Source organism: Lactuca serriola, chromosome 7 (assembly GCF_051521515.1).
Source record: "Lactuca serriola cultivar US96UC23 chromosome 7, Lser_US96UC23_V15, whole genome shotgun sequence".
In the NCBI taxonomy this organism is placed as follows: Eukaryota; Viridiplantae; Streptophyta; class Magnoliopsida; order Asterales; family Asteraceae; genus Lactuca; species Lactuca serriola.
The window spans coordinates 149,714,459-149,730,476 of NC_136414.1; the positions used below are offsets into that span (position 1 = coordinate 149,714,459).

General features: G+C 33.9%; 1 protein-coding gene across 1 annotated transcript; it reads right to left on the reverse strand.

Annotated features, from left to right (window-relative positions):
* Nucleotides 1–8,377: 8,377 nt before the first annotated feature.
* Nucleotides 8,378–12,019, reverse strand: LOC145062919 (amino acid permease 6-like). The gene is made up of 7 exons (XM_079010509.1): nucleotides 11,900–12,019; nucleotides 11,208–11,441; nucleotides 10,149–10,242; nucleotides 9,844–10,058; nucleotides 9,544–9,686; nucleotides 9,199–9,426; nucleotides 8,378–9,105 (listed from the first exon to the last, which is right to left on the reverse strand). The coding sequence occupies exons 1-7, from the start codon at nucleotides 11,979–11,981 to the stop codon at nucleotides 8,695–8,697; spliced, it is 1,407 nt and encodes a 468-aa protein (XP_078866635.1). The 5' UTR covers nucleotides 11,982–12,019; the 3' UTR covers nucleotides 8,378–8,694.
* Between the last annotated feature and the right edge of the window lie 3,999 nt (nucleotides 12,020–16,018).

The window sequence follows — 16,018 nt, forward strand, 5'->3', positions numbered from 1 at the left end:
TTAATTCTCTTTTAATTAAACACTTTAATTAACTATTAATAAAGTCCATAAAGATGTAATATGAATTATTCAAAACATCAAGATGCTAAAAAAAAATTAAAACTATTTAATTTATTATTAAGTTATGAACCCATGAGTTACACTTTTGAAAACTTTTCAAATAACTTTAGTCTTAGAATTCAATGTCTCATAAAAAACTTTTCAAATTCCAAAACTTGAGGGCAAGTTTTGTAACTCTTGAAAACTTTTAGAATTCCATAAAAGAGACTTTCCAAGTTCCATAACTTGAGGGAAAGTTATGAAACTCCTGAAAGCCATTTATAACAAATTTTTTAACCTTTGAAGACTCTTGGAATTCATAACTTAAAGAGTTAATGAATGCTATTTTTCACATCCATAACTTATGGAAGTTTCAAAACTCTTAAGATCATAACTTTTAAAAAAGACTTTTGAGTTCCAAAATTTATGAAAAAAATTGTAACTCCTTGAAAACATTTAGATCAAACTTTAAAAAAAATAATAATCATATCATTCTATCTTTTAATAAATTGACCTAATTTAACTCTTGTAGTAAAATGACTCAAATTTTACAAATATTTAGTTTTTCATAAAATCAAGTAGTTATCTTAAAATTTGACAAACTTCATGTTTTTTTTAACTTTGAAAATCAAACATTTGCATCAATATAACAGAAAACAACCCATGGCTCTGATACCACTGTTGGGTTTTAGTATAATAAAACATCCTATGGTGCACATACAACCTAAATGCTTTGGATCTATGTTTTCTCTAATTATACATGCAGTATTGTTTCCAAAGCATTAAGCCTACAACTAGCATACACTTGACATAAACAATATTGAATACTAGTTATGAGTTTACCTCTTTATGTAGCTTGTAGAACTTGTTGTATTTGGCCATTAAGAACTTAGCACCCCAAGTGTGATGCCTCAAATGGTTTACAACACACCTAGGACAAAGGAGAACTTGAGAGAGATGTTGCTAGCTCCAAAATTGGCTCTAATGAACTCCAAGAACTCCAGTGGTCGATTTTGTGTGCTAAGGGAGTCCTTTTATAGTGTAGCAAAGTCTAGGGTTACATCCATGCCCTAATGCCCATGACCTTTCATATTACTTAGGCTCCATGGGTTAAACCTCCATGGACTATCAATGGACTACCATATTGGTTTAGCCCATCCTAAATAACAATTGGCCCACACTATAAGAATCATTGATTTACCAAATCAATCCCCATATATTTAATTAGTCTCTTTTGATCACATAAGTAATTCCAAATTAATTATTGATCAATACTGATTAAATAATATGATTTCATATTAATATATTAGAACTTATAATATATTAATAAATCCTAAGTAACCTCTTACTCAAGTATCCATTCTATCAAATTGTCCTGGTGATATGCAACCCGAAATTGACCATGCTACTCTCGGGTCAAGTACATACCAATTATATTTATGGGCTTAGACACGTAATCCTAGAGTTCATGTGGTTGGTCATACGAAACTGGTCGTAACAAAGAGGCGAGGAGTGTAGAATGATATCTCTGGCCAGATCCTCATTGAAGTTGGCATTCAACTTTAGCAAGCGGTCTACATATCTCTGCATTTTCTGCAAGCAGGCCATGATGGACTCTCCATCCTTCATTTTGTTAGTGATCATCGCAACGATGATCTTGTACCTTTCTTGCCTAGCACTGGTACCTTTCCATCAAATCTTCGTGCATCTCGAATGGATAGTAGTCCTTGTAGAACTTTTGGAGTTCAACAGTTATTGTTGTGAGCATGATGCAATGAACCTTCGTAGCATCTCTCTCATGAGTTTCATATACAAAAATTTCCTAGGGAGTAGCAATGTTGGTGTCAATTTCCTTCAGCTCCTTGTCGAGAACATACTCTTTGTCCTCGTAGCGGGTGACCATGCGGATGTTGCAGATCCAATCGTTAAAATTGGACCCATCAAATATCAACCTCCCACAAAAGTTCATGAGTGAGAATAAGCCAGAAGGGGTTGAACCAGAAGCGTTGTTGTTTTGAGTAGACATCTGAAAAAGAAAAGAGACAAAGTTTAGATTAGATAAAAATCCCCAATTTAAAACCCAAATGAGAAATTAGGTCTAGGACCCAACACGATTATTTACAATTCAGAAGAAGGATGCCGTAATCTAATTGCAAATAATTTGAAGGTAGGTAAATGAAGATTTACCAATTTCCAACATGAAAAATGAAAAAGACAATTAATTTTTAAATGAATTGAAATTCCTAGATTCTATTGAGATTCATTGAAATTTTCAATGACATGTTTAAATCTCGATATGCCCTTCAAGTTTGTGACCGTGATATCGAGGATCACAAACATGTGTGAATAACCATGAAAATGTATTTGGTACTCTTGATGTCATTTACAACCTAATCAATGTGCCGGTTAACCACACACGCTCCACTGATCTATGATAAACATCGAGCTACCCTTTTCCATCATTGCTAGTCCCAAATTAGTGTGCCGGTTATCCACACACGCTCCACTAACGACTTGGCAGGGTGCAAAGTGTAATTTCATGGGATAGCTTCATTTTCACATTTTTCCTAAAGTAACTAAGATTGGGTATTTATAAAAACATTTAGTTACTTTATAGATCATTATACTTATTAATGAGGAATTAGTTACCCTATTCTACCCGTTCGGCTAACGACCCTCCACAAGTCAAGAGTGCGGTGGGTAAGAGTGGATATCTAATGACTGTCATTTTATAGGCCGCTTCCTTAAACACCCCTTATAGATCAACTTCGTGAATGAGGCCTACTAACGGTAAGACTAGCTTATCTCATACATATATATATATATATATATATATATATATATATATATATATATATATATAATTATTAATCTTATAATATTATAATAGTATAAGGGTTGAATTTTAAACTTGTAAAATTCTAGGGTTTAGAACTTAAATGTTTCAAAATTAAAACTATTAATCAAAAATTTAAATTCCAAAACTAAGAGCAAGTTTTGAAACTTTTCAAAACCTTCTAGATCAAATTTCAAATAATTTGTGATTATCTAAATTTGACCAATTCAATTTATGGTAAGATAATTCATATTAAATAATACAAATAATCTATTTTATCATATAATGTCACACCCCGAACCAGACGTCGGAAATGTCCGGGGGCTCGTGTGACTAACAATTGAATTATCATCACAATGAATATACATGAAACATAACACATTCATCACCAACATTACATATAACAACCAACATTGTTCACATCAAGTAGATTGTTATAATTTACATAGTTTCAAAGTATTAAAAGTACGATAAGTGATGTTACACAAAATAAATCCATACATTCTTGAAAATCCCTCCCGCTTAATGATTACCTGAGAATACAAGTTATTTTGAAAACTATCAACATATATAATGTTTGTGAGTTCGTAAGTATGGTTAAATAAAAGTCTTTGTATCTTTCATAAAAACCCAGAAAATCTGATATTTTCTGTAAAATGTCTGAAAATGATGTGAAAATCAAGTATAAATGCATGTGTGAAATTTGATAGTTGTAACATATATAAATGTAGTTTAGATTCATTGTATTGTGAGTAAGCGATAATTGTATATGAATATTTTCCCCAGAAAATCCGATATTTTCTGTTTTATAACAATGTCGAGGTTTTTGTATCATTAAATAAGTCGTTTTGCATTGACACAATCGAAGGGTTAATCTTCGAAATGTTAAATTTGGTATTGAATATCTATATGAGCTGTTATAACCATGCATGATAATGACTAAGTTGCCCGTCTTGGCATTTTTCCAAATGCCGGTATTGCTCAAGATTTTGTCGCCCTAGACTGGCCTAGTCTAGCTGTAGCGAACAACTAAGGCGTGGGGGGTCACCCCGTATAGATCTATACATAAACTCTCGCTTTCCCTCCAGGAAATTCTGATTATAACTACATGTTACGATTGTACACTAAAAGGTGCCAACCGACATGTTTCATTAGATTCTCAACCTTTCCTGTTCGTTACGTTTTTCACCATGTTTAATGTTTACGTGTATGTTATAGATTTTTAATTCCAAAGGTATGTATATGAGTATACGAAGTTCATGAATTATATAGACGTATAATTACGATCTATGAACCTTGTGCATCTTAGTCCAAGCCCAATTAGCATGTAAATGGACCACAAAGGCCTAATAACATGTAAGAGGGAAATTTGGGCCTAATAGGCATGTAAATGGACCACAAAGGCCCAACAAACATGTAACCCATAACTTAGGCCCAAATTAACATGTAAATGGGTCGCAAGGCCCAATAATCATGTCATGGAAAAGGATTGGGCTCAATATACACTTGAATGGGCCCTTAAGGCCCATTGGCCATGTAAAGTGAATATTAGGCCAAGTAAAATAGTTATCGACGTATTTCATCCATTTGTTATTGTTCTGTTGTTTGTTTTAGCTCGAGGTTTACTAAATTGATGATAAAAGTCCTCTTTTTGTAAAACGCTGTTTTTGGCCAATAATCCTCAAATTTTTAATTAAGGCCCAAAGTTTTGTAAAAATAATACTTTAGTCCATAATTTATAAAAAATTGTAATTTCGTCCCAAATGTTTAGAAATTCATGGATTTAATCCAAAAATTCATATTTTAACATTTATGGCCCAGTTTTGCAGAAAATTACATTTTTAGCCTCTTGTTTGTAAAAATTGTCACTTTCGGCCCAATTTTGATAAAAGTTACATTTTTGGTCTAATTTAGAAATAAATGTTATTTTCACTCCAAAATTTGGTTTGGTTAAATTTATGATTCAAACTTTGGCCAAATACATATTTAATCCAAAAACTTCATTTTTTTCGCAAATTTGGGCCCAAAACCGTGAGGCCCCAAGGTTTGGCCCATTAAGCTCAAATTTACAATTTTGGCCCTTTGGAAAGTATTTTTATCATAAAAAAATCCCTTTTTATACAATTAGGACCTGTTTGGTCCCTATAAAAACATAAATGTCGCTTTTTGCCCTTATATTTTGTTTTCTTGACAATTTTTGGCCATTAACAAATTTTTGTTGTAAACCTTTATATCTTAAGCATATAATCACTTTTGACTTGTTAATATGACGTATAAAGTATCTTAGTTCATGGATCTTTGCTCAATGTTACTTAAAATACCGAGATTGTTAAGATTTAGCATATTTTCACAAAAATAAACTAAGGTATCACACAAGACATGCATATAACACATAGATCTACACATTTTACTTGCATTCTCCCTAAAAAATCATATGAAAACCAAAAACAAGGGGGGTATGAACTCACCTTTGCTTTGATGTTTCGGTTTTTGAAGAAGAAATGAAGGGATTTTTGGTCCTAGCAACACCTTAAAGTAGATCTCGAGCTTATGGGGGGTTTTCTAAGAGTATGATCACCAAAAATGTTTAGGAGAAGTGTTATTAATATAAGAATGAAGTTATATGACTTGGATATGTAGGAACTTACCAAAGAAAGATGATTTTTTGTGGAAATCTCCTTGAACCATCCTAGATCTTTGAAAATTTGGAGAAGAGAGGAGGATTTCTAGAGAGAGTGTTCTTGAAAGATTTTTGAAAAAGAATGAGGTGGTGAGAGTGAGGTTGGGATGAGAAGACGAAGAAGAGAGGAGAGAGGGAGTGAGGTGATGTGCATGGAGATCCTCCATGCAATAAAGAGGTGGAAAGCTCTCATAATTCCTTTAATTTCCCTTTACTTTCTTTTCTTTTCCTCAATGGGCCGAGAATTGAACTTAAGATGGATGAAATTGAATTAGTTTGGCCCACTCTTGGTTTTGCTCGATTTTGTGAAGCCCAAATAAATATGTTTCGGCCCATTTGGCCCTTAAGTGTATTCACGACCCAATTTGACATAAAAGAATGGATTTATAGCCTATTAGGGTTAATTGGATTAGTTATAGCCCAATAAGGCCCATTAGGGTTAGAATGAATCATTTTAGGCCCAAATGGCCCAAAATGTTATAGATTTATGGAAGTGGGTCCAATTAGAATCCAAATATGGTTTCCAAGCCCAAAATAGTTGAATTGAATGCTTATTGGTCCATTAGGCTCAATAAGGAAATCCTAGTCCAATATGGATTCAAATCGGGATTCTTAGGGTTTTCAGACTCTTTGTTGAACATGAAAGTTGAATTTAAATAAGCACTTAGTGATATTTACTTAGAGTATATGTTTTACAATAGTTGAATGATTACACGAGAATAGAATTTCCTAGCTAAAATGCTAGTTGTGACATATAAACAAGTAATTATCTAATTATTTAACAATTATCTTCTAATTAGATGAGGATAATCAACATAATATTGAAAAATTTGTATTTTATCAGTAAAAAACGTTTATGGTAATTATCCCAACCTAATTCTAGTCAAAATCCCGAACAATCTGCTAACAGACGAGCCGACTCATTGAGTCACAGACTGGACTCGTCGAGTAGCCCTGACTCGTTGAGTTCATCAGGTGACTCGACGAGTTCATTAGTCAAAAGCAGTTTTTTCAACTTTTTCAGCTTTGAACAAATTAGCTATGCATCAAATACAATAGAAAAACGACCTAGGCTCTAATACTACTGTTGGGTTATGAGCAAAACAACAATCCTATGGTGCACATACAAACCCTAAAGCTTTGGATCTAGGTTTTTCTAGTTGTACATGCAATAATCATCTAACGCTTGTAAACCCTAAATATAGCATACCAAAATCGAAATCAACATAAATAACAAGTAAGAATGTTACCTTTCAATTAAAGCTTGAAGATCCTTGCCTTAAGAGCTTAGTATCACAAATATAATATCTCTAATCAATCACAAACACCAAAAGCAATTGGAGAATGTTAGAGAGAGAAGTGGAGGGATGATTTCGGCTCTAGGGATCCTTCTAGAGTTTGTTGTAGCCAAAAATAAGATGCCAATGGCGTCTTTATATAGGTGCGGGATTAAGGTTTCAGTCAAATACCTAATCTGGTTGCTTAAGCTCTAAGCAACCCATAGGAACCTTCCAGCATCCTAGCCTTAGATGAAATCCTTATGGGCTCCCATAAGATTTTGTCCACCTTTTATCCAAGAGGTCCTCAGCCCGTTATTGCAATTATCACATAATTACAATATCAGTCCCCTTAATTCAATTAACCTCTTTTGACCACAAAACTAATTCTAAATTAATTCTTGACCAATATTAATTAAATAATACGATTTCTCTTTTAATATATTATTCACATAAGATATTAATAAATCACATTTATCCTCTTTCTCCATTATTTTTCCAGTCAAGTTGCTTTGGTGAAGACAACCCAAAAGGACCATGCTACAATCAGATCAAGTATATACTATATATAGTTATAGGCTTAGACACCTAATCCAACAATTGCATCTCCATATCACATTCTCTCATGATGATACATTCTTCATGTGCTCAACATATTCTCAAAGGATGGAGCACATTGATCATGCCTAGAGCTCAATCTGATGCCTCCAGTGCATTTAGCTTGGGCAAGAACACATTTGACTTGCTTCATAGGGTGGAGCGCATCTGCAAAATACTCCAACCCTAAACCAAGTGCTCCAGTGTGTCTCTAAATTTTCTATTGTCCAAATTTTGTATCTTGATTCAAAATGCTCCACCATGACTATAATTGCTTAAGTTACATTTAACAATAATCCTATAATCAAGGAGTTTGTTTAGATTCATATTGCCTATACTAATCAATAACCCTCATATGTTGAAGGTTGGTGGTTGATGATTAGAGACTAATTTATATTTTGAGAGCTTTTTGTGAGCTTTCAGAAAGAGTTCAAAGAGATCTTGTGTGTTCATAACTGAGTTTGTTCTCAGTAATCTTTTTGTAATAAGTGTTTTTAAAAGCTTACAAATAAAATAAGTTTTTATTTAGTGAATATTTGTGTTACTATTCCGCATTTCTTATCGATTCATTCACAAGTATTCGTATTTTGGGACCATGAGAGGCAAACTCGAAAATCAATCACACATAAACGAAGCATGCTATGAAACCACATGCGAATAATACGAACAACCAAGACAAATTAGAACAACTTTTTATTTCTAAAGAAACAGTTCAAGCTACAAAAAAGCTCAACAACAAAATCTCTCGAATGTACACATTAATCATAACGATTAACATTCTAAGCTTAAGAACTTAAGGAAATAAAGACACAAGCTACGGTTTGACGAAGAACGAGAGAGATGTAAGAGAAAAAATATCTCAAATGATCAAATAGAACGTTATATACCGAATTACACAAATACGGATGATACTTGAACTATATTAAGCGAAACGGGTCAATACAAGATCCGCCTGTTTTTGACGCAATGTACGTTTGCCAAGCCTCCATGTACAAGTCATGTTAGCACGAATAATCTATCCTTCCTCACTTCAGTCCTTAAGCCATTCAGTCAATTAATTCATTAAGACAAATTCGGAACACAAACATTTTAAGTTAGAAAATAATAAACCCCTAAAACCATATGCAAGTTTAGGTTGGATTTACTTAATATTCTTCAACAATCAATAAATGCATATTACATGATTCTCCTTTGTGTAACTTCTAGTTAATCAACACTGGAATAATGCATGTTTATATTGAAATGAAACAATTAGGTTTCAAATTCTAGGACACCGAATGGAAAAGCTTGAAGGTCTCAACTGATACAATGAGGCCTCGGATAGATCCAGCCGCAGCAACAAGCGATACAATCAAACATGCCAGACTCAATACCTTCATCCAAATCCATGTGAATGAATTCTTTGGAATCTTTGCTTGTGAAATGTACATCTCTATTGGGAAATACACCGTTAATGGCCAGAAGGTAGTGGCACCAATAAGGCCAAGAAAACTATTAAAAAACGGAAAGATCATGGCCACCAATGTTGCTAACACCACGTATGCTGACCTCCAAGTCAACCTGAAGATGTTAATCTTGAATTTACCTACCGAGTATTCTCGAACTATGAATTTGTTTCTAGGCCATTTTTCCTTGCTCCAACTCTCCACGAACGCAAAAAATGGTTGGACATACACCTATATTAGTAAATTACAAAGGTTAATTAAAGTAATATTATCTTGGAATAGCTTTCTTAATTCGTCGTATAGTATAAGAATTAAACTGTTCACCTGATAGGCTCCAAGAAGATGAATCACAATGCATAAGTTACCAAAGTCGATAACCCAAAAAGGTTCGTAAAATCCAAACCCTGTCAAGTAATTCCCAGGTGCATCATTACCGAAAGCTGCATATCCAAGTGTCCCACATATCAGGTAGAATAAGGTCGATGCCGAGACTCCCACAGTAGATGCCCTTTTCATAACTTTGTTTTCTGGAGGACTTGACTTCAATGTGTCCTGATTTTGAAGCAGTTTATTAATTAGCAGTCTTTATATACATATACACATATGTGCTTATGTTTGTGTGTGTTTTTATGTACATGAGAGAGAGAGAGGGGAGGGGTCGATGCATGCCTGTATCTCAAGAAGGACTGGACAAAAAGAATAGGCAAAAGCAATATCTCCAATGGCTGAAAAAGTGCTCCACATTTTCTCTACACTTGGCATGTCCTTTCCAACTGGTATTCCTGTTAAACTTGTTCTCGGGTGTCCACCTTCTTTATAAACCAAAAAAAGACGCACATGAAAGGAACAAAGTTAGCATATCGCAACATTAATTGAGCCCAAATGGGAGAGTTATATTTGCATGGTTGTCTTTTTTGAATGAAACTTAGTATATTTGTTCCAGATTCAGTCGTTTCTAGAGATGCTGACCTGCAATTTTAGCAATGGAGAGAGCAATGCCAATGGTGGCATAGGTAAAAGACATGATTGTTGCAACAATGGAAATGATCGACAACTTATGGAAGTTTGGTATTTGGCTTAAAACAATTTCAATTAATGCAAAGATTATCAAATACGAATTGTTCAACGTGTGACATCCAGTATGGTGACTGTGTTTATGGAAACAATTTGACCGTTTAATTGCCCTGTGGAGCCAAATCAAAAAGAAGTCAAAAGAGGAAAAATTTGTACGCGTGCATGCAGAAAGTTTAAAAGCATTTTATATATGTTCTTACGCCATTGAAATGGCGGAGGTGATAGTATATCCAATGGTTGCTCCGATAAGGATCCCGTACTGGGCTACTCCACAAAATTTGTATTGAAGTCCCCCTGTGGTAGTCGAAGTATGTTAAGCAAGAATTTGAAAAGAATGTAAAATGCATGAAAAATGAGGCTGATCTTTAAAAAAAGTTGGCTACTTTTACCCCCTTTTTTGGAGCATTGATCACTTGGCTTTTGGGTTTTATATTAATTGGTAAAGAAATGAGATGATGTCATGAATTATGGGACCAACTCAACTTTAGGGCCACAAAACTATTGATGGGTCACATGGGGACTGCTATCTTATTAGCGCACTACAGAACTATACAATAAACTTAGTTATTTGGTGGAAAACTTCGGAAAAAAACAATGAACATTAATTATATATATAATTCCCACTTCGGGTTACACTTACTTTTTAATTATTTTGTATAAAGTATGTAAAAGGTAAGTGTGACATAAACAACCTTAAGACCCATGTGTTTCACGAAAAGTTCCAAGAAAAAATGAATAACATAACATATATGCAAATGTATGAAACTTATTATCTTGAATGTTTGTCTTATAATAGTATAAACGAAAGAAAATATAAGTGATATACATCACATTCTTTCTTCTGTGGACATTGCGTTTTTTTATACACATCGGATATGGTTTATTAAAATGCGTGATAGTTATTAAAATCGTTACCGAAATAACCACTAGTCTTTGGTGTTGAAAAATATTAGGTACTTAGAAGTCTCATAACATAACCTTTTAAGTACATACAAAGTTAGATGAGAAATGAGATAAACAGAATCAACTTTATACGTTAAATGATATTTCTAATTTCTAAGAATATGTAATGATTCATCTTTTAAGTACTCAAAATAAATTTCTAAATCAAAATGAGGCAAGCTAGCGAGGGATCTCTTCTAATTTGTATCCCATCTTCTTCTTCAATTAACATTAGGGATTTTGTAGAAAACAGAACGATTCTTAGTTTCTTACCACACAAAAAGAAGGAAATTAAATTAAGGAATGAAATTAATTACCAAGATTAGCTTTGACAGCTTGCATGTAATTGTAGTTTCTGGTACCATTAACAGGATCAGGAGACCGGTAACAGTCTGAAAGCAAGAGGCAGGTGAACCAAGTGATGACCGCAAAAATCATAAGAGAAGCAGTCCCAGCGATCCAACCTAATTGACCAAAACACCATGCAAGTGACAACACTCCTGACCCTATAACTGCCGTTATTATATGTGCACTTGCACTCATTAACGTCCCTATAATTAAAATCCCAACAAAAGTTTTAACAGTTAGCTCTATAACACATGCATTCTCATGGAACAGCTTCTAAAATGATCTAATATATATATATATATATATATATATATATATATATATATATATATATATATATATATATATATATATATATATATATATATATATATATATATATATATATATATATATATATATATATATGCATGAACAAGAAGTAAGTTAATCTACGCCAAAAGTGGATTCAGTGCGCCACCCGATATAACTTCAGGTTCTTTTTGGTGAATTCAAGTGTCGATACAGGTTGTTATCTTAATATATATAGTGTCCTTTTTTAGCAGAGATTTGAACTCGTAGACAGTTATGAATTTAGACAAAATGTGGAAGGAGTTATCCCATATTTTTTGTACGTATAGACTTGATCAGAAAGAAATTAACACCAGACATGGATATATACCTGTTCTTCTGACTCTTCCGTCGTCATCATACTGTTCATGGGCATCTCCTTTTTCCATGGAAAAGCTTATTTCTTTCTGCATTTCTTTGTGTGGATATGAATTAACAAAGAAAGGCAATGGCAAAGAATATGTGGGTGCGAAGGAAGATATTAATAGGAGACGAGGAGGAAGTGGGAGTGGCTGATGTAAACACCAACTCAACGTTTGTGTGTGTGGGTGTTCGTTAGGGTGGGGTTTGTAATAATATTATAAGCAATAACAACACACTTCCTTTGACTTGTTTTTCAAAATCTAAATATAGATGATGGAGATCCTACATAGGTTTGCACTTCGGATCCCTCCTGTAATGGTACTAAAAAGACACTTGATTTCTATAAGTTGAGATCGGTTTTGAACACGGACCAGAAAAAACAATGGTTTGAAAAATGGAAATTCATATATAAAAGGGTTATTGTCATCAAAGCTTTCAAATTTACCTAAAATGTTCCGTTATGTCCATTGTCTGTTGTCCGTTTTTTGATGTGTTAATGTCAAGGGCGGAGCCAGATGACTCGTTAAGTCGAGACCCACCCTTAAACTCTCTCTTTTCTTTTTAATTAATATATTTTTTACTAGCATAGGCGCCAAGCCCACCCTCTTTGAAACCCATTGAATTAGGCCATCTCCAATGAATTAAACCCATGGAGAATTGTATGAAATGCCAAGTAGAAAAGATAATGTATACATTCACTTTAATTCTTAGAAAAAATCATAAATTTCCATTACAATTCTATTGAACCGTTGCATGACCATTCAACCCAGCACTCTCTCCTCTATATTATATTCACATTTATTATATTAGATCCTCATACAACTCCCATTGTAGATGGTCTTAGTTGGAACTCAGAAACCCAATGTAGAAGTGTAGCACTACAAGAATAACAGACAATAGCGGCGACACCTTTAGCAGCAACAGTCACTTTTAGCAGCGACATCAAACAAACGCGTTTTTTGTCGCCGCTAAAAGTGTCCGTCGCCGCTAAAGGTGTCGCCGCTAAAGGCTTATGTTGGCGATCCGCGTCATTTCAACCCTAACCGTTGATTTAGATGATGATCCAACGACTAGGAGGACATAGAAAACCCCGCGTTATTTTCCCTCCGGTGTGTCGCCGCTAAAGGCTACCCGTCGCCGCTAAAGGCATCGCCGCTATTGCCTGTTCTGGCGATCCGCGTCATTTCAACCCCATCCGTCGATTTAAGCAAAGATCCAACGATGTAGGAAACCCCAGATAGTTTTCCCTCCGATGTGTCGCTGCTAAAGGTCGCCCGTCGCCGCTAAAGGCGTCGTCGCTAAAGAGCATCGACAATAAAATCAGCTTCGTCTTCACTTTCTTCCCTGATCTACTTCTGTGTTTTCCCTCTTCCTCTCCATTTCCCACCTTCTTGCCGGAGTATACCGCCACCACCACTGTTCATGACGAAAATTTGATATTTTAGATGTGTATTTGTATGTGTATTTTGTTTGTAGATGTGGATATGTATTTGTATTTACATTTGTATGTATATGTGTATTTTGAGTGTATTTTTATGTATGTATATGTGTTTTTGTATAATCATTTATATGTATATGTGTATTTTGTATGTAAATTATGTATATGTATGTGTTTTTGTATGTATATATGGGTATTTTGTATGTGTATTATGTATGTATGTGTATTTGTATGTATACAAATACATATAAATAGCGGCGACGTCTTTAGTGGCAACAGATAGTATTAGCAGCGACGCGTCTTTAGTGGCGACAGAAGGCAATAGCGGCGACCAAAGAAGCATTAGCGACGAAGCAATAGCAACGACCCTTTAGCGGCGACGTGTCGCCACTAAAGGTATTAGCGGCGACATTTTCGACCTTTAGCGGCGACGCCCGTCGCCGGTAATACTCTAATTTCTTGTAGTGTAGGAGCATGTGTCTGTGTTTATAACAGAGAAGAAAAATGTGGGCGCCAAATCAGAAGGTAGCTAGAATCGGAAAGTTTGATTTTTGCTTTTGTTTCTTCATCGACGTTCTAGTGCTGGAGTAATGCTGCCGAAATGATGAGATTGCTTCCTGGTGTAAATCGAAAATGAGCAATTCGGTGCCAAATCAACGTTCCTGTGATGCAAAAGCGTGCCCTTCATGGTTTTGATCTTAGCATGCAATTGAGAAACAGGCTAAAGAATCCTTAGGAATGCCTACCTTTACATGTTCAATCATAGGTTTTGGTATGATAACTGATAATTTAGGGCAAGAAAGCATTGCAGTCCTAACAATCTTACATGATTTCCATATATTGACAACTAGGTATAATATTCATGTATTACATGGGTTCATTTTAAAGAAAAAAATATGAAATTCTAAACATTTGAGAAGTCTGAATTTATAAGAAAAAAATAAAAACATGTTGAATTATTAAAATTAAATTGATTGTTTTTTTTAATTAAACAAATAATTTAGATAAATAAACAAAGAAAACTAATGTCATGTAGAAAAAAAAGTTTGAAAGGAGAAGGAAGTCAATTAATAAATATGATATGCATTTATTATTAAATTTATTGTAATTATTACGTTTAAATATGATGTGGAAATTAATAAAATGAAAAAAACCCACAAAATTTCTTGTAGAAAAAAATTAATTGAAAATAACCATAAAATGACATGTGGTCAAATTAATGAAAATATAACATGTGACAAAAAGGTCTTTATTTATTAGGGATGATTTGGAATTTGCATTGTTAATTAGAATATAAAGCCTTTTAGTTTTCCTTCTATTACAGTTTGTTAAAGCATTCACATTGGAACTTTAATGGATAAACATGCTTCCTTAATGCAATTAATGAAGGTTATTATGATTAGCTCATGCTTCTTGTGATTGACAATACAAGTTATTTTCCCTGTTCATCATGAAGTCTACTTTCCCATGTTCTTTCTACATGTTACTATGTTTATTATAAAAACCAATGCGTACTAATTACTCATCGTTATAGACATGGATAAATATTAAACAATCAGAAAAGTTTTGGATTCATCAGAGACATCTGATGTTGATTTTTTTGTAAACATAGCTATGTGAAAATCAATTTAGTAGATCTTCCCTCAGACCTTGGAATAAGGAATAGGGTTTTAGATTATGATCTAAATGTTCGAGATGAGGTTCGAAGAGCATACATGTTAAAAGGGCATTGCTAATCTAAATCCCATGAGTAGGGGTGATCATGGAAACAGGGTACCTATTTACGGAGTCAGAACCAAAACCAACTTAATCGGTTTCGGTTTCGGTTCTAAAGTTGTGAAACCGCCTTAAGCGGTTCCGGTTATTGTTCTCAATTTTTTGGAACCGCTATCCACTGGGTATCCACCGGAACCGATTTTTCTATTTCTTTGATTTCCATGATAACAACTTCTTATATCTAGTTTTTACATTCACTCCAAATGATATCTGAATTGTTCATAAACAAACTTCTGTTCCAATGCTGTGCAATAGTAGTGCTGTGCAATAGTAGGATATTTTTTTCCCACAAATTAGTTCTAAGGCATGTAAGTATGTAAGGAAGCAAATATTTAATTAATTTTATTTTATCAAAGTATACCTATTAATGCTCATGTAAACATTAATGTTGTTAAGATGAGTTATTCAAAATGCTCGTTCAAGTGAACTTAATCGAAACTATCAAAGAACTCGCGGCTACGCCACTTTTGGGGTAATATGAGAAAAATCGGCAAACTTTAAAAATATATGATGAAAGTGTAAATCAGCACAAATAGGAGAGAAATTCGACAACCCCTAAAATTAGATGTCAAAAGTGTACAACAACCAAAAGAAGGGACACTCGTGGAGAAAATCCAAAAATGTTGTGCCAATAATGTGAAAGTTGCCAAAGTTGGGGAAATATGGTGACAAAATTCTAAAAGGGGTTATTTTGTGTTTTTATGTCAAAATGTAAAAGTTTTGATTACAAGGACGAAAAATGTCAAATTCATTAAAGATATGTGACAAAAACACCAAAATATAAAACTTTTCACTGCATGGACGAAAAGTGTCATTTAATCGAAATTATGTATTGTAATCATTTTCATACTTTTATTTCATTATTTTCCGTGT

Bases quoted from the DNA above. Each gene is read 5' to 3' on its own strand.
- LOC145062919 (XM_079010509.1), bottom strand. From the start codon at position 11,981: ATGCAGAAAGAAATAAGCTTTTCCATGGAAAAAGGAGATGCCCATGAA. The intron at 10,243-11,207 runs GTAATTAATTTC...CGACTACCACAG, and splicing joins AGCTGTCAAAGCTAATCTTG to GGGGACTTCAATACAAATTT. The intron at 9,106-9,198 runs GTGAACAGTTTA...TTACTAATATAG, and splicing joins ATCTTCTTGGAGCCTATCAG to GTGTATGTCCAACCATTTTT.